The 23,129-nt window shown below is 32.5% G+C and overlaps 1 protein-coding gene across 2 annotated transcripts in view; it reads right to left on the bottom strand.

The window, feature by feature from the left end:
- The window catches only part of CSMD1 (CUB and Sushi multiple domains 1), a 1,072,714-nt gene that overhangs the window by 169,738 nt on the left and 879,847 nt on the right, over positions 1-23,129 (bottom strand). For both annotated transcript variants that reach the window (XM_014869526.2, XM_088162298.1), the window contains exons 24-30: positions 21,956-22,147; positions 17,447-17,573; positions 15,445-15,647; positions 7,000-7,191; positions 4,731-4,869; positions 2,371-2,558; positions 291-485 (exon numbers count right to left, since the gene is read on the bottom strand). In XM_014869526.2, coding sequence (XP_014725012.1) covers positions 291-485; positions 2,371-2,558; positions 4,731-4,869; positions 7,000-7,191; positions 15,445-15,647; positions 17,447-17,573; positions 21,956-22,147 — 1,236 coding nt within the window. The remainder of the gene's footprint in view (positions 1-290; positions 486-2,370; positions 2,559-4,730; positions 4,870-6,999; positions 7,192-15,444; positions 15,648-17,446; positions 17,574-21,955; positions 22,148-23,129) is intronic.

The raw sequence follows: 23,129 nt of genomic DNA, 5'->3' as shown, positions 1-23,129 counted from the left end.
TATTGAGATGGTTGTGATAGCTATTCTAAATAATACTGGGTGTCTAAAGAATCTTACATATTACATTGCAATCATTATATAAACATGTGTTGATTCCAGAGTTTAAAGACATTTTAAAATATTTAATACATTATTGACTAAGCTATAATCCAATACTCATCTTAATTCTTATTTTTTTACCGCATTTTTTTACACAAGATATATGTGTAGAAATAGTGTAAATAGCCTCAAGGACTAAGAAACTGAATTCACTGGATGGACAAGGGAAATGATAAGAGAACAGTACATACCATGACAAGATGGCAATGCTCTGTTCCAAGCTGGCTTTCCATCTGCACCAATTACACACGTTATAGTTGAAGGTTCAATAATCTTATATCCAGAATCACACTGGTAAGTAATAGTTGAACCAAGCTTAAAGTCTGTTCCAATTCTTGTGCCGTTCATGATGTTTCCAGGATCAAAACAAGCTTCCCGTGGCTTTTCTGTTAAAAGGAATTACAGTAAATCTATAAACACTTTCAATTAAAAAAAAATCCAGAAACAAACTATTATCAGTAGGTTTTTTTTTTCAGTCAGTTTAAATTATTTAGCAACTTATTAATATATTATTCTTGTTGAATCATGGATCGTGGATGTTTGCTTAAGATTGATTATCTGGAAGAGGAAATTACAATGAAGCTGAAGCTGAATGACTCTAATAAAGTTTAGCATTTAGAAGAAAAATTATCATTTCTAGGATTCACCACTTCTATACGCATATTGGTGAGAAAAGGAAGACTAGGGAAAATGTGAGATCTCTCCAAAAAGAAAAGGGAGACCTGGTTACCCAGGACATGGAAAAGGCTGAGGTAGTCAACAACAAGGGCATGTAGAAATAGGACAAGGGAGAGTGGCTTCAAACTTAAAGAGGGTAGGTTTCATTCAGTATAAGGAAGTAATCCTTTACCATGAGTGTGGTGAGGCACTGGAACAGGTTGTCCAGAGAAGTTTTGGATGTCTCCTCCCTAGAAGTGTTCAATGTCAGGTTGGATGGGGCTTTGAGCAACCCAGTCTAGAGTAAGGTGTCCCTACCATGACAAGGGGGCTAGAACTAGATGATCTTTAAATCTCTTCCAACTCAAAGTGTTCTACAATTTTATACATTTTTTATAAAGTTCTGAATAATATACATAAGAAAAATATTATTAGGCAAAAACATACTGTCCATTGAGTACAACAGTACAACAACTTTTTAAAATACAGTATTCTGCTCTTGTATCTTCTATTTTCATCTCATTATAATTTCATTTAACTTTCAGTTACATAGAGAAACTCATATCACACTATTCTGAGAACAAAAAATAGACACACAGTGAAAACGTGTATACACATTTTCAATGGCCATCTTCATCTCTTTATCTCCTGCTCAACATCTCATTTTCTTTCCTTGCTGGCCTTGCAGACTTCCTGGAACAAATAGTTTCCCCCCCTTTTTTTTTTTTTTTTTTTTTTTTAATATATTCTGTTAAGACAGGGACAAACGGTCTAAGATTTTATTTATGGCAATAGGAAAATTACTTTGAGAAGAAGAACCTTGCACACATGGAGAATAATGCATGATGCTGGATGTCAGATGAAGACTAAATATAAAAATGATTTTATAGTTCTTTTTCACTCCTTTTGATTTATAGGTATATTTTTTCTGTATTTCTTAGATCTTTTTGTCCTTCATTTTTAACATGGACGTTAATGTGGTTTGCTTCAATTGTCAAGAATAACAAGCTGAGGCAGCACTTCTACGGCTGGAAAACAACTTGATAAAACTCAGCAAAGATTATAATCAAGCCACAGAAAACATCTGTGACTGGAAAAGAAACCAGCACCTTCAATGATTGTCTGGCTTTAATAAACAGTCAGTGTAACCCAGTCTCTATCTAGTAAGAGGAAACTCGTCAAAAAAAAACATGCAAATACTATCCATTAGTATAAATTCAAAAATACATTTGCAGATTCAAAACAATGTGGTAAGGGAAATGAATTTGTATGTAATGACAAGAAAGAAAAAGCAGTTAAATGGTCTTCTTGGGCAAGACAATTTCACTATTGTCAAACTTTTTCCAAATGTTACTTTGGATATGCATCTTCTACCTATTTATTTTTTTTTTCCTGGAAGATGAAAATGTGTATAAGTGATGGGAAAGAGATTTAATGAAATAAGATTTCTTTATTCCTTCCCATATTAACAAAAAATAGTTTTTAAAACATACATCGATATGTAAAGGTATTTGGCAATTCAGTTATGAGGACATACAGAAGTAAACAGATTTGAGTCCCAATAATTACTAAGTAACATTTTTTCCTTTTATTTAGATTACGAAGAGAAAGTACCTTTATAGTCAATGGCAAATCCTGACATTCCAACCGAGGCATCACTGCGAAAAGCCAGAAACAGACTGTTACCGCTGCTCTCTATTCTTTCAGGAGCCTGTGAGCCTTGAAAACTGCCAATTAGGGGACTGTTGGAATCTTCTCCTTCATAAATATGTAGAAAATCATAACTGGGTTCCATATTGAAACTGAAAATAAAGGGAAAAATAATTCAGTCTTCAAGGTTTGGTTTTTTAAATGAGTTAAACACTACTGTGAGTGCAGTTACCATTTTTCTGCCTAACACATTTTTTTTTCCCCAGAAATAAATGCATTTTTAAATATGATTTACAGTAAAAATTCACTGTGGAGTTGTTTATATCATTGATATAAACATTGAGCTTTCAAAAGCCATTATGAAAATCCTCCCACTTACCTTAAATACTTTTCTCAAGATCTTGGAATCATGATTCAGAAAGACTGCCTCTTACCAGAGGAACAGAGGAATAACCCAGAAAAATATCTTGAATTAAAAGTCCAGCTTTAAACTGGATGATACCAAATCTACCCACTACAAACGTGTTATTCAATTTAGAAATGAGATGCTTTCATATGGATAGACCATTATCTTGGAACTTGTCTTTGTTCTTACTCAGATATCAGACATGATTAATTAATGTGAACTAAGATTAATTCTCACTAAACCATCTAACCACGTTATGCTATATTTGATTACATTTATGTGTTTTACAAAGTAATTATGAAAATTATATTCATGGATTTCAGAGGAATTGAGATGAGTTCTGATACAACATATAGATAGATCACAGGCAGTTCTATGAGAAATACAGAGGAACACTGAAGAAATATAAGAAAATTAAAGTTACATTAAATAAAAATGCATTAAAAAGACCTGGCAAGGACTCAGTTGAGCAATTTTTTTTCTATACTATATATATTTAAAATATACTATATATATTTAAAATATATAAAATATATTTTAAAAATCTATAAATAGATTTTTTCTAAACTTTTCCAAATTATTAAAAGAATAAAAGGAATAATACCTATAACTAAGTAATCAGCAGAAAAAAAATTCATAATGCCAAATGGAAACAGCTTCATATAATGAATCATATTTTAATAATATCCATACTACTCCAGAATGAAAAAGGTTAGGTGAAATGAAGAGAAAATGGTATGTTAAAAAAATAGTTTTTGAAGATGTCAAAGAAACATTATTTCTTCTGCTCTTCATCATCTGCCAAAGGTCTTGGGAATCTGGAGAGGTCTCTGCTCTCTGGAAGGTGGCCAATGTTACTGCAATTTACAGGAAGGGTGTGAGAGAAGAACCAGGGAACTCCAGGCCTTCTAACCTCAGGTACTGAAAAGTGTGTGTATTACTGGATTGCAACCATTTAGAAAATTTATTGGAATAAACATAAACATAAGCATAAACAGAAAATTTCATTATATTGCTCATAATGTATTCCCTACAATAATATTCATAAACAAATATGAATATTGAGTAATTGTAAGTTTCTTTCATCTTATTTGAAATGGAGCATATGAGTTGATTATTTAGGCAATAAAATAAGAAATATGCCGCTTACTACACCTATCGTGTGACATCTTCAAGAGTGTAATTAGTGGAGAACTATTCTTATTTATTAATGCTATTTAATCAAATACCAGAATAACCAAATTACAGTATTTTTAATTATGTTATTTCAAGTACCTTAGGATTCCATTCCTTAATTTCGTGTCTATCAATAGTATTTTAGAAAATAAATATGCAGTCCACAGTTAAAGAAATTGGATTTTTTTTTTTTTTTTTTTTTTTTTTTTTTTTTGTTGTTGTTTGGTTATTGTTGTTGTTTTGGTTTTATGCTGCTTTTTTTTTTTTTTTTTTCCCACGGAAAGGGTAAAAATATTATGCAGCAAAATTCTCAACATACCACCATCTCTTCCTAAAAGAATCACAACTGATCAACATCCCAGTGAACGCAACAGCAATTCTCAGCTTTAAAATCACACTTAAAATACAAAAGCAAAATTTATCAAAAAATGAAAAAAAAAGCATTTGTATCCATAGATATAGCAAGCAAGATGATTATACAGGACTGTTTCAATTAGAAATGAGAAACAGAATGCATGAATATGACTACATCCGTGAACTTCTACTCATAAAAATCTATGCAATACATATAGGTTGATTATGGAACACAAAGGAAATAATTAAAATTATGATGGTTATGATATATGCTCCAGAATTTAGCCAGAAAATTTAATTAGACACTTTAATAAATTATAAATATTGCCATTTTTAGATTTGACATTTAGATTCCTTTAAAACAGAGGAATTCATTGAGAAGTGGTACCTTTTGAATATCAAGGCAATGACAAAGTCAGGGTTTACTTTTATTCTCCAGTCACATTCTTTCCCAGGAGGATAAGGCTGTGGATAGTTAGGCGATAAAATAACTCCTGCTGGGCCTGTCAGGTTTCCTCCACATGCAGCTGTCACAATGTAAAAAGAAATAGGAATATGGTCACTTGTTAAATTCACAAGCATATACTAGCCTTTAAGTAGGAGTAAAATGACTTCTACACTTACCAAAAGAATAATATTTTTTAAATAATAATTTTAATAATTTTTTTATATATATTTTTCCCCACTTTATGTTAGCAAAATTTTCCTATTTTCCTTTTAAAAAGTGACCTCTGTTCATATTCAAAAGTGGTACAGGAAGAAATCTTTCTAAAGGAATAAAAACATGAAGTTAAAAAGGAAGTAATGTGTATTTTTGGTATTACTTAGTCCTGTCTTTATCATGCTGAAAATTTCTTATGTGCTGGAAGTACTTTAAGAACTGGGAAAGCTCAATAATAGGACTCAGACTGCGGTTTCTATTGACCATAGATGTTGCAGAAACCAGTTTGATACTCTTAGTAAAGATATTGCCCAAATAAAAAATCAAATACATTCATTTAGTTACTGTGAATTAAACTTTTAAACAGATAAGGAATCCTACTCTCAGAGATAATAGTCACATCTACAAAGTCTAACAAAAATAAGTCTAACAAAAAAGAAAAAACAGTCAAGACAGGCTGCATCTACATTACCAAATTAACTAAACTAAGAGAAACACATTTATAGTGCAAACCAGTTGGTACTAAGGATTTGGAATCCACACTAAACATTTTAAAGAGATTTCTTTTCAGGCCATTCCATTTATAAGCATACTAAAGTAAGGACTTTATGAAAATTTTAAAATTATATATAATGGCTTTACAGAACTCTTAAGGTTTCTACTATTGTCATGACTACAGTAAAGATTACTTTAATATGCTTTTCCCTTTGAAGTCACCTTGAGTATATGGAAGAAGAACAGTAATTATGTATATATTTTTTTTTGCCCAAAAGGATTCTCCCTTTCTTTCTGTCTTATTTCCTTCTTTCTTTTAGGTTTGTTCTGTTGGGGTTTTATACTAGACTGTAAAGAAATATGCCGTGATTATAATTGGTATCTAAGGTAAAAATAGGAATGTTCTAGACTTAGATACCATATATATATATATAATTTTATTTTTTCTTTAGATATTTACTTTGTGAATGATCCTAATACGTTTAGCAAACATTTTCACACTGCTTTGTACACTGCACATAAGTTATCCTGAAGACAATATGCAGATTATGTACTTCTCCAATTCTGTTACATTATATGGAGTCTGAAAAACTATCCTCTATTATCTTGAATCCTTCACAGTATTTTTACTTCAGAGAAACAGAGGGACTGCAGTTGTTTAAGGATATGCTATTTTGGAAAGTGTCTCTCCAAAATGCCTTGTAGAAAGAAAAAGCATTATGTTTATTCCAGTGATATTGTACCTGCGTTTTAGGATTGCTAAAGTAAGTCTTCATTTAATTATAAATCAGTAGGCAACAAAATAACAAGGATTTAAAAAATTACTATGCCTAGTAGATAAAATTGCATGTTGATTGCTCCTAGAAAACCTACATTAATGACCTTAAAAATACAATTCAGCAAAACTTCTAAGCCTGGAATTATTGTCTACTGACAAGGACCTCAGTGAAACCTTTACACAATCTAGCATTATGGATCCACCCTCTCCTGGTGCTATGGAAATATATCTAATTTCTTTCAACAGCACTGTTGCTTGGATCCCCTTCTCTGAATCTACTTTTCCCAGGAAGTATCCATCTTCCAAGGTATTGCACAGGATGTGTATTTAATCTGTAAGATAACTCAGAGATAAATAAATAATTAAATAGAAAAAAATATTTTCATAATAAATAATGATAACAGTTTATGCAACTGAACATGAAGAAAATTTTAATGAAACCATTTCAACATGATTTTTTTTATCCAAATCACCACTTTTGTTCACTTATTTCTGTTAGACTTTGCAATTTTAAATTTTTCATGAAGTTTTAAGAATAAAGTAAGAAAATCACACTCAAAAATACTGTTAATTAAGAGAACAAGACTGACATTGTCTGTAAGTACAAAATAACTGAATTCTGCAGAGATCCTCACTCCAGCATGAGCACCATATGCCTTGTTTTTGAACAAGAAATCCAATCTGTATTAGTCATAAATAGAGACTAACATCTCATCTTAATACCTATGCATGTAGGGGGATCAGGCTGCCAAAAAAATCGGTTATTCAGTTGCACACACGTAATTTTAGCCTGCCCTTGCAGCTGATAGCCTGGGTCACACTGGAAGGTGATGGTGTCTCCGGGTTCCCTGCTGTCTCCGTATCTAGTGCCATTCTGCGGTGTCCCAGGATCATTACAAGTTGATGCAATGGACGCTGCAAGGGAATGATGAAAGATGTAAGGTATAGACACTCACCCGGCGTAATTAAATGTACAACATATTCACATTTGCATTCCAACCAGAGATAGTATTATTTACTCTTCAGGTAATGCAGGAAGGCATTTTATTTCTTTACTTTTACAAAAATCTGCTCACAGATACATCATTATTATGTTAACTTCCTGTCAGTATCTTTAGCATAAAATATGATTTTGTCCAGTTAACACATCAAAAGGACTAGTAACTCCTTTTCTCACTTTAATAATCTGGTTATCAAAACAGATTTGATGCCTTTTGCACAATAGGGTTAGTATCATGTAATAAATAATATTGTTTTATAGTCCTACTATCCTGCAGCATGCAGATGCTCTTTACCCATCCGGCTAAATCAACCAGCATTTTATGCAGCCCTGAAGTCTTCATCTCAGGGGCAAGGAACAAATTTCTTAGAGATCATTTAAACTGAATCTTAGCAAAATATCTCATTTATGATCATCTTTGGTAGCCGGATATGGGGTTTGCTTTCTAAAAGAATAAATTATTTTAAAAGCAATGTTAAACTAAGCAGAGCAATCAGTATAGCATGACTTAAAGTAATTAATCACTCAGAAAGTGGCTACACAAATCTACATCTACTATGGATTTCTGGAAGATGCCAGGTCTCTTCGGCTTTGGGTTCTCTTCTATTGGCTTCAGGTATTCAGACATCCTGAGTTGCAATAAACTTTGCAGCCTTCCAAAGAAAAGGAGGTCCATCTCTGGAGACAAATATCCCTACTGAATTGCACTCTCTTTCCTACCAGTCCTTACCCAGACATCTTTTGTAAAGAACTGACTACAAATGTGAGCAAAAATCAAAATAAGAAATCATAAATCCAGTTATGTCACAGTTGCCATTAATGGTACTGGTGTCTGCCACCAGTACGCGACCTTCCCGACAATAATAATTAATTTTCTGAATTAACAGCTGCATCTACTCCTTTTGCCTACACCAAAAGAATACACCACTGTAAGAAACAACAAGAGCAGCTAAACATTTGCAAACTTGAAACAACTGCCAGGTTATACAACTGGAAAATAGTTTTGTTTTTCTCTGCATTGCAAATTTTCAGAAGAGAGAATGGTTGAAAAAAAAAAAGTGAAATAAGAAACAACAATTTCAGACTCTTAAGTTGGTTTTCTGCATGCTCTAGCAAATAGGTGGTCAAAGATAAATCACAGAAATTGCAAAACATCTTTATGGGAGAATTTGTGGATTATTGTAATTAACTCACTTAAAAACACAGAAACTTTGACATTTTATTATTCACAGTTTTTGTTCTTGTTTCTATTTCAAAACAATAGATCTCATACTTTGGATCATTATTATATGTAAATGAAGTAGAAGATATGGTAAATTTTTAACCATGGTGGACTTTTTTTCCACTAGGAATTGAAGTAATAGCTGTCAGTACTAATGAGAATGGTGTAAGGATTCCCCAGGCACCACTCTGACAAGTTATGTGACACCTCATAGTAGTACAGTTTACTAAAAGTATGTTTGGCCACAAGGGAATGAAAGCATGGCCATGATCTCAGTTTTCCTGATTTGACAGAAAACAACAGTTCTGAGCAATGGATTGCTCTTGTGCATATCTGCTAATGACTTGCAATTCTTCCAAATAAATGAGCGCAAGCCTATCTATGTCATTAATTGCTGTCTTTTTTTTAAACATATCTCTGAATAGATTAATTTTCTTTTTAAAGGTTATGCTACATAATATCTGAGCAAACAACACTTTTCCCATTTTAACAGTGTCAAGTATCCATCAGTTAGAAAGGACTGATGCCTATTAATTTCACTGTTAATCTCCATTTCTCATATAAAAAGTTCTAAATCTTAAAAATTATCACAGATATTTATTAAACACCAAAATATTCATTACATTTTTGGTCTTGCAGCCTCAGAAGTTGCTTTATGTATTTGAAACCAACAACTTTTTTATTGTGCCAAATACGCTTGATCCTAATTAAATAGAACACCAAACATTTAAACACTGGCATGTCATTTAGTAAAGTGAACATTTAGACAGGCTGTCAACTTTTCAACTTGCTTCCTTTCCAAGTTGTTTTACTTCTCAAGAATCCCAAGAGATTCTGTAACTTCATGAAAATTACAAGTCTGATAATTCTTCATTTGGCATTTTGCAAGTATCTGAAGGGTACAGAGGTCATATGCATTTAAAAGTAATCCAGAAAATAAAAATCACCTTATTTCTATCTCTGCTCTTTTTTTATAACATTTAGGAAGTAAAATATGCACATTGTAAAGCAAGGAAATCAATAACTACTGTGTAGGCTCAAGGATGCAAAATCAAACTGAATTACATAGTTAGATTTTTTTAAATGCCTGAGAAAAATTAGATTCCTAAAATGGCATAGCCAAGAGACAAGATGTGAATGCCACTAAACTGGAAAATAAGTAATTGCTGCTTCTCAGCTCTTGCATATGTGCTCTAAGCCTTAAGCTTAGAGGATACTCAGTGGGTTATAGGGATTCTCTGTACAGATTTCCCATCTCCTACTGTCTCATCTGCTCAGAGCAGAAGAAGCTTCTGTGTGCATTAAAGATGGAACTTGGAGGTAAGTTCCAGAAGGACAGCTGGGAAAACCACAGATTGCCAAGGAATTTTAAGATCTCCATAAGCAGACAGCCACTGTGTTAAGCCTCACTGATTCTAATTTAAGAATCTGACAATCCCATTTTATATTTTATTCTGTATTTGGTCCTCAAATTATATTTCAAAATTGATTTAAAATTGAATTGAAAATCAATAGAGACTGCTTTTGAGAATATGACACTGTGTATTTGCATGTCTGTAGACCTGTGAGCAAAAGGTTAGATTTCTGGCTAATTTATCTTTTACTTTTTTTTTTTTTTTTTTTTTTTTTTTTTTTTTTTTTTTATTTTTTTTTTTTATTTTTTATATAATTTTTTAGTTTGTATTCTCTTGTACCTCAAGGAAATGGAAACATCACCTTTATCTCTATAATTTTCACTATGTCTGTGGTAACTATCATGTAAGCCATTTGCTGTGGTGTTGTGCTACAGACACCATTTTATTTCTAGTCCACATGGTTATAAAAGCAATATAGACTTTTCCAGGCTTTTAAATTGCACAAGTTCCCCTGTTTAGTGTGTTATGTTTACATAATAATGAGCTTGAAAAGGAATTTTGCATATCAAAGCTGAGACTTAACATGGATTTGCAGTGATTTCAGACTAACATTGTGAAAAGTCAAAGAATAATGTTTGTTCTCCAAAAAGTAACTCAAATAACTCACATAAATATACAGACTATGTACTGTGCAAATTAGCATCAGCAACATATTTAAATGTCATTTATTGTCCAAGAATGTAAAGAAAAAGGAAACCCAAATGCCAATGCAGCCTCTTTAATAAAGTCTGGAGTACAAAAGCTCATAAGTTTAGAGATAACTACCGAAATAACCTACAAGATTCATTATTGCTTAGTTCCACAGGAACCAAATGAAGAACTACCTTCTACGGGGCTGATGATGCCTTCCCCAGGCCATAGATTAGATGATGGATAGAAGGACAATGACAATTTAATGACCATGTTTTCATCATCATGTTATTGTGAGCATGAAATGCAACATTTATCAGACCACAGAAGACACTGAACTATGAAATTATTAGGTTACAGAGTTGAAAAGTGTTGAATTCTTGTTTCTTTTTATTTTTGTTTTAAGAAGGGATATCTTGATGTATTTCATTTTTATTGAACTCAAAATTTATTTAGTTAGTAAGGCAGATATGTGATTATGCATTATGCATTGCAAATTTCTTTAAAAAAAATTTTGTGCAGCCCCTTTTCCCCAAAAATTTAATTGTGAATCAATCTGGAACAATTGCATGATGAATTCTAGCAATGACGATTTTGTCTGGAAATACTTATACTACTTAAATGTGGCAACTTTGGCCATTAGGCAAGAGATTAAAAGATATTTCAACAGTAAAGGAACAATTTTCAAGACAACAGTACTCCGTTCAAGATAGGTGACACAGTTACTGTAAAAGTTGCTGCAGACAAACAAAAGATCACATGCAATTGCAAAGCTAGACAAAAGCAGAAATCATTGCTTAAACAGATTTGTCATGTTAAGCCAAGTGCCATTAGGAACAACCAGACAGCTGATAGTTATGCTTTGGCCAGAGGAAGTAAGTTGTAAACAGATGTGTCAACATCTGATGGAATAATTTCCAAATAATTGTTGTAATTAAAATTAGTGTAAGTTGATTACTTGTATTATCATGATTGGTGACATGTGTTGCTAAGTTAAAGACAGTCAGGCATCTTTAGTCATCATTGCTTATCTTTGCATATACTTCAAGAGCAAAATTGAAAAATATTGAGAAACCATGCAAACAACAGCAAAAGTGGACTAAAGCAATTATACTAATGCCTTGCTTCTGTATCTTTGCTTTTCATAATATCAGTGTCCAAAGTGCTTCTAATAAGACAGAAACATTACAATAAATTGAGAAAAAGTGCTTAGCTACTTTATTAGCATCTTGACATTTGTTTTATACTAACAAAAAAAATCACATCTTTGCTTATATGAAAGCAGAGATCAGCACAATTTTAATTAAAGCGTATGCTTATGCAATACTAAGAGAAATTTACAATGCTGCAGAACCAGAGATAGGCATAGAAAATTATCATAGATAGGTCTGACTAGAAAAGCCAGATATCTCCAAATTTATTTATTTATTTAATTAATTAATTAATTAATTAATTTTAAGGAGAGTGTGAATAAAATCCTTTGAGGTATTATTTGCCTTGAGAACCGAAATCTGTAAAACCACCAAAAAACTATAAATTCACCATTTAGTTGAAGAAAATTATACAGTTCTCTGAAGTTACAACAGCTGGGAATTTACTGGATGAAAAAAAGAGTAGACTGTAAGGCTAGAACTAATATTAGGTATTTTTAAAGTAAAGCTATCAGAGCCTGTAAGAATGACAATATGACTAGAAACTGCCAGTGCTGTTTCTATCATCTGTCACGGCTATTGTTTTTGGTAAATATCAAGCAAAAAATTATAAAGTTTGAAATAAAAATTCTCAATAAAATAAAATTCAGGTCAATAAAACAATAGACCCATTAGCATGGGATCCAAGTGCTTTCAGAAGTCTAGAGTAGATGGAGATTAAAATTCAGGGCAAGATTGATATGCTTCAACATAGCTGACCAGTCATTTCAGATGCCTTATCATATCCAAGGTATCGGCACAGGACTGGAAGATAAGAGAAAGTACTTGTGTGACCTTCTGCAGGGGCAGATGGAGACTAGCCAAGATACTTTATGGCATCTCAAAGGAAACTAGACACCTGTGAAAAGACAGATAGGATTCCTTTCATCTGCCTTAAATATTCAAAAGTTTGAAAATTATTTTTAGTATATCTAGACCTGTAGCTGATAAGAAGAATAATGCAACTTCAGATGGAAATTTATCTTAGATATGTAGGACAGAATTAAGCTAGGTTAGATGGCAGTTTTTAATGGTTAACTTATGAAAAAGCTTTTGCTGCCAGTAACTTTCTTTTCAATAAAGAAGCCAAATACCAAATCTGCCTGTACCCTTTTGCCAGAAAGAACTGGTGGACATCCCTGACTTGTAATACATAGCTTAAATGTATTTAACCCCCAGAGTAAAGGTCAGTTTTGTACACTGGACTTCATTTTTTTGTCCTTTTATGCACAACTAAATGGTAATTAGGTTTTAATGAAAAGCACTAGACTGATTACAATTAACATAATCACTCTCGTCAGTTCACGTCCTCATGTTCTACATGCTGAGCTGAGCGGTCAAGACAGGGCACTTCAATGTTCAAACATTTTGCGAGATTCAGCCAATTTTTTTTTTTTCCAATTAAAATACCTCTAACTACATTTACAATCAACAGTAAGTAATTTATAGGTGATATTTTCTGATCTACCTTTCATTATCCTTTCACAGCACCCCTTTTTTAGTAAAATTCAGTTATGATTCTCTAGAGTGCAAAGTATAGAGACTAATTAGCACATTCACAGCACAGTGAAACAAATTCTCCAGATGAAAATTAGCACTTTTATGTTTTGTCTTTAAGTTGCTCATTTGACCTGATATTCTGAAATATAAATCCGTTATCTGATCCCATAAAGGGCTGTTCACAGATGCAGACACTCATTCCAGTTGCACAATCCAGTACAGAAGCTGTATTTATAAAGGTTTTCAAATTCTGTGCAATTCTGAACCTGAAATTTACTTCTACAATTATAATTAAGAGTTAAATGAAATACTCATTAACAGATGCAACACTTGAAAATCCTTCACATGACACAAAGCCAAAAGACTTCACCAATGACCTTCATAGAACTTGTAACAAAATGTCTACATCTTCTGCAATTACAAAACAAAAACAAACAAACAAAAACAAACAAAAACAAAACAAAACTTTCAGCAATTCAGAAATTTTTTATATAGATATACAAGTTACTAAAGTACTGAAATGTCAACATTCTCTGCAGCTTTGCTATAAACTGACAGTTTGAACACATGATGAATACTAAAGCATGTAAAGATTCCCACTTAGCCATAGATTAATTACTTTAAATCCTTTACAGTTCAAGGCCACAATGGTCTGCTCATTGCCTCAAGAAGACTAAATAAACTAGACTGATTTTTAGATTAAAAACCTAAACATTAACATATTACTCAAATCTTATTTTTTACTCCTTACAATTAAAAAATAATAACACATTCCACTTGTCAAGAAGAGTGAATGAAACTATTTTCCCTATACTTGAGCTCTCAGCTCTTCATCACTAATTCCAATTAATTCCAGTAAAACATACTCTGCATGATCACTCAATGCAGCCATCAGATGATATACTAAGATGGGAAAATCAGTTATTCTCTCTTAAAATAATGATCTTCTACTTGCTGTTAGTGCCACTGAAGATTAAGGAATGTGTTGGCAAACTGAGCAGCTTAAACATTTCTGTCACTTCAAAATCTGTGCATAAAGTTATTTTGATATAATACAACCTTAAACGTGTTTGCTAATCCTGACAAGAAAAAAAAAAAAAAAAAAAAAGCAAACAACTTTTATTTCCACAAATGCAAAGCTTATCTTGTTTTTTTTTTTTTTTTAATTAAAAGCAGCATATTCTATAGCAGACTGGTGAGAAACTTTAGAAACATTTACTCTTCTCTTTGTTTTTAATTCATTTTATATGCTTTTAACTAGTTTTTTTTAGGCTGATGAAAGAGTGTTTTGGGGGAGGCAGATACAGCATTCAGAAAAATATAGGAAAATGAAATAAATAAGTAAATGTAAAATGCATTAGAGACGTAGAGACTAGAAAAACCCCAAGTTTACATCTTCGTGCAAATAATAATGACTGAAAGCTGATTAGAACCCCTTATTTCTGAATAACTCACACACATTAATTCATAATTTTCCTATGTATTGATGAGTAATACATACATTATACCTAGACTTATAAAGATGTAATGACTGAATCAAAGATACAGTCTCATGGGTCCTATCCCCAGTCTGTAGGTCAAAATAACAAAAAAACTCCACATACCCAGTTTTAAAATGGTGATCAGTTGTACAGTATTGACCATAACTTCTCTATAAAAAGAGAAGTTTTCACTTTACACCTAAAGATCAATTTGATAAGTTTAATAGTAGATTTTTAAGTGTATTTCAATATGGTAAGGTGTCTTGTATTCTTGAGCTTAATCATACAAAGAATGTCTAGGTCATAAAACCATGCAACATGCGGCCAATATTTTGAGGAAAAAATCTAAACAACATAAACCATAAACATGAAATAATACATTGTTAGGTAACACTGGTGGGAATATTTAAAACTATTAGTGCAGAAGAAAAGTTCTGTATGTACAGACCCATTTTGACTTGTTAAGTAATGCTAATTAGATAATGCTAGGTATGTAGTTGCTGTGGAAAACAAGGAATAAAAAACCTAAAACATTCAAAGTAAATCCAAAATTTCTCCCTAGTTCTATCCATTTGCATAAACACATAACATAACTAAAATAATATAATCTCTTTTATTCTAAAGACTGAAGAAATTGCAAAAGAGTTGAGAAAGAGTTAATAAGTATAGGAATAATGCATATAAATAGGGTATGAAATTATTATACGTGAGAAGAAATATATTTACATACTTGAAAACTGAATGGAGAAGCCTGATTTGCTGATGAAGAAATCACTGTCAAATTGTAATGTTAATGAGTTGAAAGTGCTGTGAATATCCTCTGGAAGAGCCGAGCCACTCCACTCCTTGAGAAGTATGCTGCTCTCAACAGGCCCATCCCATACCTTCAAGATGTCATGAGCAACCTCAGTATCAAAAACAATAAAATGCAGACTGCAAAGAAAAAGTAAAAGTACTGTGCATTACTCGTTAAACACAATTGCATGAAACTCCAAGCAATCATTCCCAAACTGTAGGTTTAAGATGCTGTTTAGGACTGAAGAAGACCTGGTGGTTCAGCAAAGTTATTAATTTTTCCTGTTGAACAAGCTGATCCTTTAAGAGTCATGCAGTTCTGTTTTATAAATGTCTGAATGACAGAAAATGCTATTGCGGGGTGTAAGTCCTCAAGACTTAATTTATAAGTTTATAAATTATTTTTATGATAAATATTTTAAGGTATATGAACTATGATTTCATCAAAGACTTCCTCTTTTTATTCTAATGAGGATAGCAAGAATGCTATTTTGCTTGAATTATATGCACTTAAAAAAATGTAGCATCTACTAGACAGTAGAATACACAGCACAAGAACTGTCAGCCTGACATTTCCTTTCCTATACAAAAAGGAGAAAAATATAAATTGGCTTTTGCTAAAATTTGTAAAATATAAAACTGTATTATAAAACAATAATCTGTATTTATCTTCAGGTGAAGAATTATATTTATTAAGGTGTTCAGGAATATTATCTTATAAGGCAAAATATGTGAATTGCCTCCAAGTCTTGAATGTTTACATTCTTAATGCTGAAGAACTCTAATAGGTAAATATCAAAATGTCTCTTTTTTTTTTGTTTGTTTCAAATAGTTGTGTGTTGACATTTCTTCATCTTATTAGTCCTTAACTGAAAATCATTAATTTGAAAATTATTATTTAAACAAAAATGTTGTATTGAAATAACCAAGGATGGCATTAATTCAATATTTGGCTTAGTGAAATAGGATTACAAAAAAAAAAAAAAGAGAAACCTTCCACTGAATAACTTGTCATTTAATTATATTATTTCTCCTGTGAGTCCCTTTCAAATCAGAATATACTGTGATTATTTTTGTCTTCCAGTGCAACACATCATGAAGGCCTGCTCCTGAAGAGGTGGCTGGCCACCACCTACTGATAGGAAGTAGAGAATAAATATTTCATTTTCTTCTGCTTCCATGCATGGACCTTTGTTTTTGTTTTATTACAACTGAATTTATTTTGACTCACAAGGGGTTTTTCTAATGTTATTTTCTGCCTGCCCCATCCTGCTGAGGAGGGACAATGTCAACCCACCACAAACTTTTTCAGGGCCTAATGTGGGTCATGGGATAACATCAGTTTTATATGAAGGTGCTATAGCTATGGGAGTAACTAGGTGTCAAGTTCCTGTGCAAGTCACAGAGTTAGTTGGTTTCACTGATTAACTCTTCATTTTGCTGAATTTGGAAACATGTTAATTCAAATAATGGGTCTGTGCTTTGCCCTGGCACTGATGGCCTTGGTGTACTGGCAGAGCTATCCTGGGGAGAAGATGAGGGAATGTAACAATCTTTTCGTACCTGTGATTCATGGGAATTGTTTTATCATGCAGATTCCTGAAGTTCTTATTCAGCATTATGTAAGCTGTTTAATACTACTAATTAGCACTGCAACATATTCTGGGGTTTGTGGAATCTGGTGTTGTCCTGGTGCAAAAGACAACTTTTGAGTGAGGCAATACTCAAATGAACCTTGAATGCTCCTTATCTTGTCCCTTATCCAGGGACTTTACTCCTGAACAATCAAGCAACCCAGGAAAAGTGATACAACACCCTATAGAAGGATACCTTGATTATGCCAGTGAAAACCAGCAGCTTGTGTAGAAAAATATGAGAGTAATAAAAAATTTATAAAATACTGAAGTCTACCATAAATTTTGAAATTAAGTATGTACCTTATTGTCTTTCCTGGATCTGCTTCAATAATCCAAGTGCAATGAAGATTGTTGTCATATGGTGCTGGGTAACCAGGGGACAAAATGCGCCCTGATGTAGCAGCATGAATTCGACCACCACACTCAGCTGCAAAATAAGGATTAAATTTCTAGTGAAACCATAGTAATTTGCATATCCATTTTCTATCCATTCTACATCTCTGTGTTTTCTAAAAAGTTAACAGAATAACCTAATACTTCTGAAGTAGTACACATGCATACAAACCAGGACATGTACTTAAGCTATAAATTAACACAATTATCTCATTCTTATCTTGTTATAAAGAAATAAATCATACTTCTGTGCTTATGTTATTTAACTGACCAGACTGTTTCAATGGGACTACAAAAGCACAATTTTAGCATTAGCAAGACAGCAAAAATAGTTCAGAAATTTCCCATCAAACATGCTTAGCTTTTCTAACAATGAATGCTTGAATTCAAACTTTGCAGCATCTAATTTTATAATTAAAATAGTTTTCTGTTTTGCTGTAATGTCAAAATTATTTTAGTGTGATGTTTTCAAGTTCCTTCTATATAAACTTCAGGTTTAATTACATCAAAAAGCAGTAGATATTGCCTAGCAATTTCCTTTGGTATTTAAAAATTTAAATGCCAATGCTTGTAAAGCAAGAGAGTAAATCAAAAAGCTATGATTTGATAGTACGTGGCATCTGGTTTAAAACTTTTTTATTATCGATGCTGTTTTTATGGAGAGACCAATAGCAATGCTAAGCATCCATAATAAAATTATTCTTATGTTGCTTATTTAGAGCATCATGTTGTTGTCTGGCCAGTGTAAAGACACACCCTGATGAAAGAGAACTGTGTAAGTTATGTGCCACTAAACTAAAAAGGATCTATGATTCTTCAGTTAAGTAATGTACTTGAATTTCTACTACATTTATATTGTTGCCTTACAAGTAGTGTTGTTAAAAAGCCTACCATGGGGATTTATTCAAGCACAGCTGTACAGCAAGCATAGTAAGACAAAGATGATGGAAAAAACATGGCAGTTGGACCAAATAATCTGCCAGCAATACTCCTAACAACTATTAATCTTTATACATGCCACCAAGTCACTGCTCACAACCAAGTTGTTACCATAAGGGAAAATTACCATAGAGGAAAGAAGGTGACTGATTCACTTTATCCTGCTGGTTTAATCACTCAAAACACTGTTCTATGCACAGAAGCACAACAGGAAGCAAATTCAGTACAAAATTTCTTCAAATGTAACCCTCTTCTAGGATTTCAATTAATTTCCATTATACAAGAGAGTTTGGATTTCAATGATCACTGTGGTAGATAACTACAGATAAGAAATTACCGATACAGTGCGGTATTTACCAAAGAACTAAATAAAACTCAGTAAACCCAAAATTTAAAATCAAACTAATTCAAATACTTGATTTAAAATTCTGAGAAGTCTCATTTAGAAAAAGAATACACCATAAAATTTAGGATGATGCATTATGTATTTCATGTATATATAAATCCATTTTAGGAGTAGATCAAAGGTAAAATTTCAAAAGCTATTATAAAAATAATCCAAATACTTTTTGTTCAACTATGCAGAAATGAGCACACTGTAAAATCACCATCTTAAAAAATATACTATATAAATAATTATGCTATAAGTAATAGAAGTGACAAACATTTCTGGAAACTTCTAGAGAAGGAATTAAAAGAATTCATTGGCTTTCTTCATTAAGGTTTAGAATATAGAGAAAATAAGAAAGACCACTATAACAGTTTATCACTAAAAATTAGAAAGTGTAGAATGTGTGGAATATGTCTGTGTATAGGCTTGAATTTTTTGTGAATGAGACTGAAATGATAGTGAATATAATGAAGAATATAAATGTCACTGAAAAGAACAGCAAATATCAAATTATGATCTAGTCTATGAGCAAAAATTATAGATCACCATAAAGATTTTAAGAAAATGTTTCTAAGAAAGAAAGTGATGTTTGGAACTTCATGACAACTTCAGAAAAAGGAAGAAAAATAAATCATTCAAATCAGAGTAGAAAAAGATAAAATTGTGATAACATAAGATAAAACTGATGGAAGAAGAGATTTTATAAGTCTAAAGGAGGAGAGAAGCAAGACTGAAATAATCTACAGATATATAACTGAGTATTCAGGGCTTTCCATGGCAAGCTTTCCTGTGAACAGAGCAGTAAAAAAAACCCATAATGGAATGAAGATAACAGACTGTAAGAGATTGTTTAGAAGGAAACACTTTTAGAAGACTTTAAGAGAAAACAGTGAACATTTTATTTTTTGGGGAACTAATTAATGGTCCAGAAGAGATGTAAACTAGAAACAAGAAGAGGTAGTTATACAGAACTGATGCAGTCCCAACATTTTATCTTAAGGAGAGGAACAAGGACGCTAGTTAAAAATATATGTAGAGACATAAAAGCACATAGAAACATAACTTTTGGTTGAACAGACAGAAAATAAGACCAAAATCTTTCAGGATACCAAAAGAAAACTGATTATTCTATTGGCTGAGCGGCATAATTTCACTTAGATATGAAATAAGATTCTCAAGAAATTTTGGTACAAATTATTTCAAAAGATTGGAAATCAAATACAGAAACCAAATCTAGCAATGCAAGGTAAAAAAATCAAAGCAAAAAAAAAAAAAAAGAAAAAAAAAGAGAGAAAAGATAGAGTAGAAATCTTAAGTGAAACAGAATCTTAGAAGCATATTGGTATGAAGAAAACTGGAAGTACAGGTAGAAACATGTGACTAAAAGAAGTATTATTACATGGTAGGAATACAGTAATAATTAAATAAAGTCAGTGTAAAAAAACATACATATTGGTCAAAAGTATTTTGAAGAAGGATCATGAAAGATGTCCTACAGGAGCAAAGATGACAATTTTCTTTAGATTTACTTGACCCTGGGTTCCCTAGTTTCCTACAGGTCAGATTGGAATATATAGGATTTTTTTTTTCCTAATTACTACTATTTCAACTGTTATATGTTTGAGATTTTAATATCTCATATATAGATTAGAAGACAAATCATCACACAAAGAAAAGGAAATAGGTAGATGGTTGGATTTATTGACCTAATAGATTTGAAACCAACACGTATTTAAGAGTTTATTCTAAGTCTTACTTGGTAGTGAATACTAGCAAAAAAAAAAAAAAAATTGCAGAAAATGACCTTAGAGAAATGACTTCATTTAAATTACATGGGGAAATAGGCAAAGGTGGGACTAATTATGGGTCTTCTCTACAAAAGGGCAAACTTAGAGGAAAAGGAAGCTAACCAATTAAGCTGAAGAACATGAGGATTTGAATGCATAAAGAGCTTGGAAAAGTCTTTAAATCAAAACTGGATAATTGTTTTGACCTCATATATATAGAAGAAACTTGCAGACAAAATTCTAGAATCAAGTGGGGAAAATAACCTCTAAGACAGCAGAAAAGCTGTTCATTGATGTTTTTCTGGCACTTACCTTCAGCTTAAGCTGAATATTTAAAAAGAAGGGAGCTTGCTCTTTTTTAGACTACAGGTTTGTGAATGCTTTTAAGCAGAAAACAGAATTCTGGAATGGAGAATGTAGCCCCCAAAATGCGAGAAAGGCAACAAGCAAAGATCCTGTAGGTGAGGTGAGTGCTGAAAGCAGTTGATGACCTGCCAGCAGCAGGCAGTAGAGGTGAAAACTAAGTATCAGAAGACACATAGAAGGAAAGACTCATGGGAACTCCATGTGAAAATTGAAGTCGGGAAGTGACTGGAAATTGATGGACTGGAAAGAAAAACTAGAGAATGCAAACTGCCTGGTAAAGGTACAATAGATGACAGTTATATTGGTGTCCAGTTATTCTGCATGTTGGCTAGTAATTCTCTATTTAACATTTACATTGGTTGTAATGGAACAAAGTGTTAGGCACTTGAAGATGTGTTGTTTTCAGAACAGATCTGCCTCAAGGCTTTGACAGATGGGGTATCAGCACAGCAACAAGGACTCCAGGGCACACGGATAAAAAAATCTAGCAACATGGGACGAAAATTAGAAATAAAGTTCATAGGAATGAGATGCTGAAATAATATCTGATGAAAATAGATGAGAAAAAAAAGCCCACAAGTTTATTTGCTTTATAATGGGGCTTTCTTAGTTTATGAAATGTTTAGATAATACCATTGCCTGTGATAGTATATCAGACTCAGTGACTCAGGGCTTCATCAAAACCAAAGCAGTAGTCTTGCATCAAAGGCTGCTCTATAGAAAAAAAGTGTTTTCCAGTAGTTTTATAACCATTAACAACAAGCCACCTATTTCAGAGAAGTTATACATCCATGTCCACATTAGATCTTTAATTCAAATTTAAAATATTTTTGAACCATTATCATCTCATGAAGTATAGAAAGGGGATATTTTTTTTTTTTTTCTTGAAACACCAGACCAATCATACCAGAACTTTGTCACAATCTGTATTACCTATGCAGGTAGGCAAAGGTTTGTCCCAAACTCTTCGATCTCCACTTAAGCAGGTCATAGTACTACTACCATGCATTGTATAGCCAGGATTACAGCTGTATAAAATGACAGTGTCTATAAAATGTCCTTCATCTCGTATCTTGTAGCCATAATTTGGTATGCCAGGATCTTCACACTTTACTAGGTCAAAACCTGCAAACAGAAATGGGGAAAGAAGAAAAAAAGACATGGAGATATAAATACCAAACAAAATATAATGGCAACAATTCTGATTCTGATTAAAATTATACTCACATGATTCAATGACATTAGATGTATTCACCAAAGATAAATGGTATATAATTCAGGTAAATCAGAAACTGATAGACTAGGAACTAATTATTACCTTGATATTTGGTTATGACATTTGCTTATTGAAGAACACATAGTTATTATTTTAAATAGATAGTGAGAAATTAATTAATTTATACCACTTCTATGTTTCATTCTTTTTTATTCAGTGGGAAGGAAATATTGATCCTGGTTTTGTTATGAAGTAGCAGCTTCACCTCCTCACCTAATCTCCATAATGACATCAAGAGACCACAGTGGTAACTCAGGAAGCATGTGCAAAGGTTATTTCATCCATCCTAGTCTCAAGGTAGCATGCCTTGAATGGTTTCATCTGTTTCATCTCTGCTGAAAGGAAGAAGTATTCCCACACTCATTTTCAATTTGAATTCTCCTTTCTAGCCTATTAACATGGTGAACGGGATAAATACCTCCCTCTGTGATCCATGGAATGAGCACATATGCTCTAAGCACCTACAACTCTTATCACATTTTATGCATTGTCTTCATACAGCATTGTTAAAATGTAAAGATGCATTCTATATCTCTTCTTTTGCCTTCAGTTCCTGTTCTTGGAATAATATAAAGAGTAGTTCCAAAATAATCCTTCTGAATTCCAAATTCTTCTTCATTTTGGATTCTTCTTTATTACTGCCATGTCCCTAAACCAAAGAAATAATTCTGACTCTATAAATATTTTCCATTTCCCTGCCCTTATTTTACTGAATACCTTATTTAAGTTGTTCTGAATCAGGCTGTTAGTCTTCAGTTTTCTGTTTTCAGTGCATTCTCTACATGAGGTCGCTCAGGGAAGCTGTGGATACCCCTCTCCCTGGAAGTGTTC

This window comes from Sturnus vulgaris, chromosome 3, assembly GCF_052056855.1.
Source record: "Sturnus vulgaris isolate bStuVul1 chromosome 3, bStuVul1.hap1, whole genome shotgun sequence".
Classification (NCBI taxonomy): Eukaryota; Metazoa; Chordata; class Aves; order Passeriformes; family Sturnidae; genus Sturnus; species Sturnus vulgaris.
Note: the sequence above shows the minus strand (reverse complement) of the source record. Positions and strands in the feature narration are given on the sequence as shown.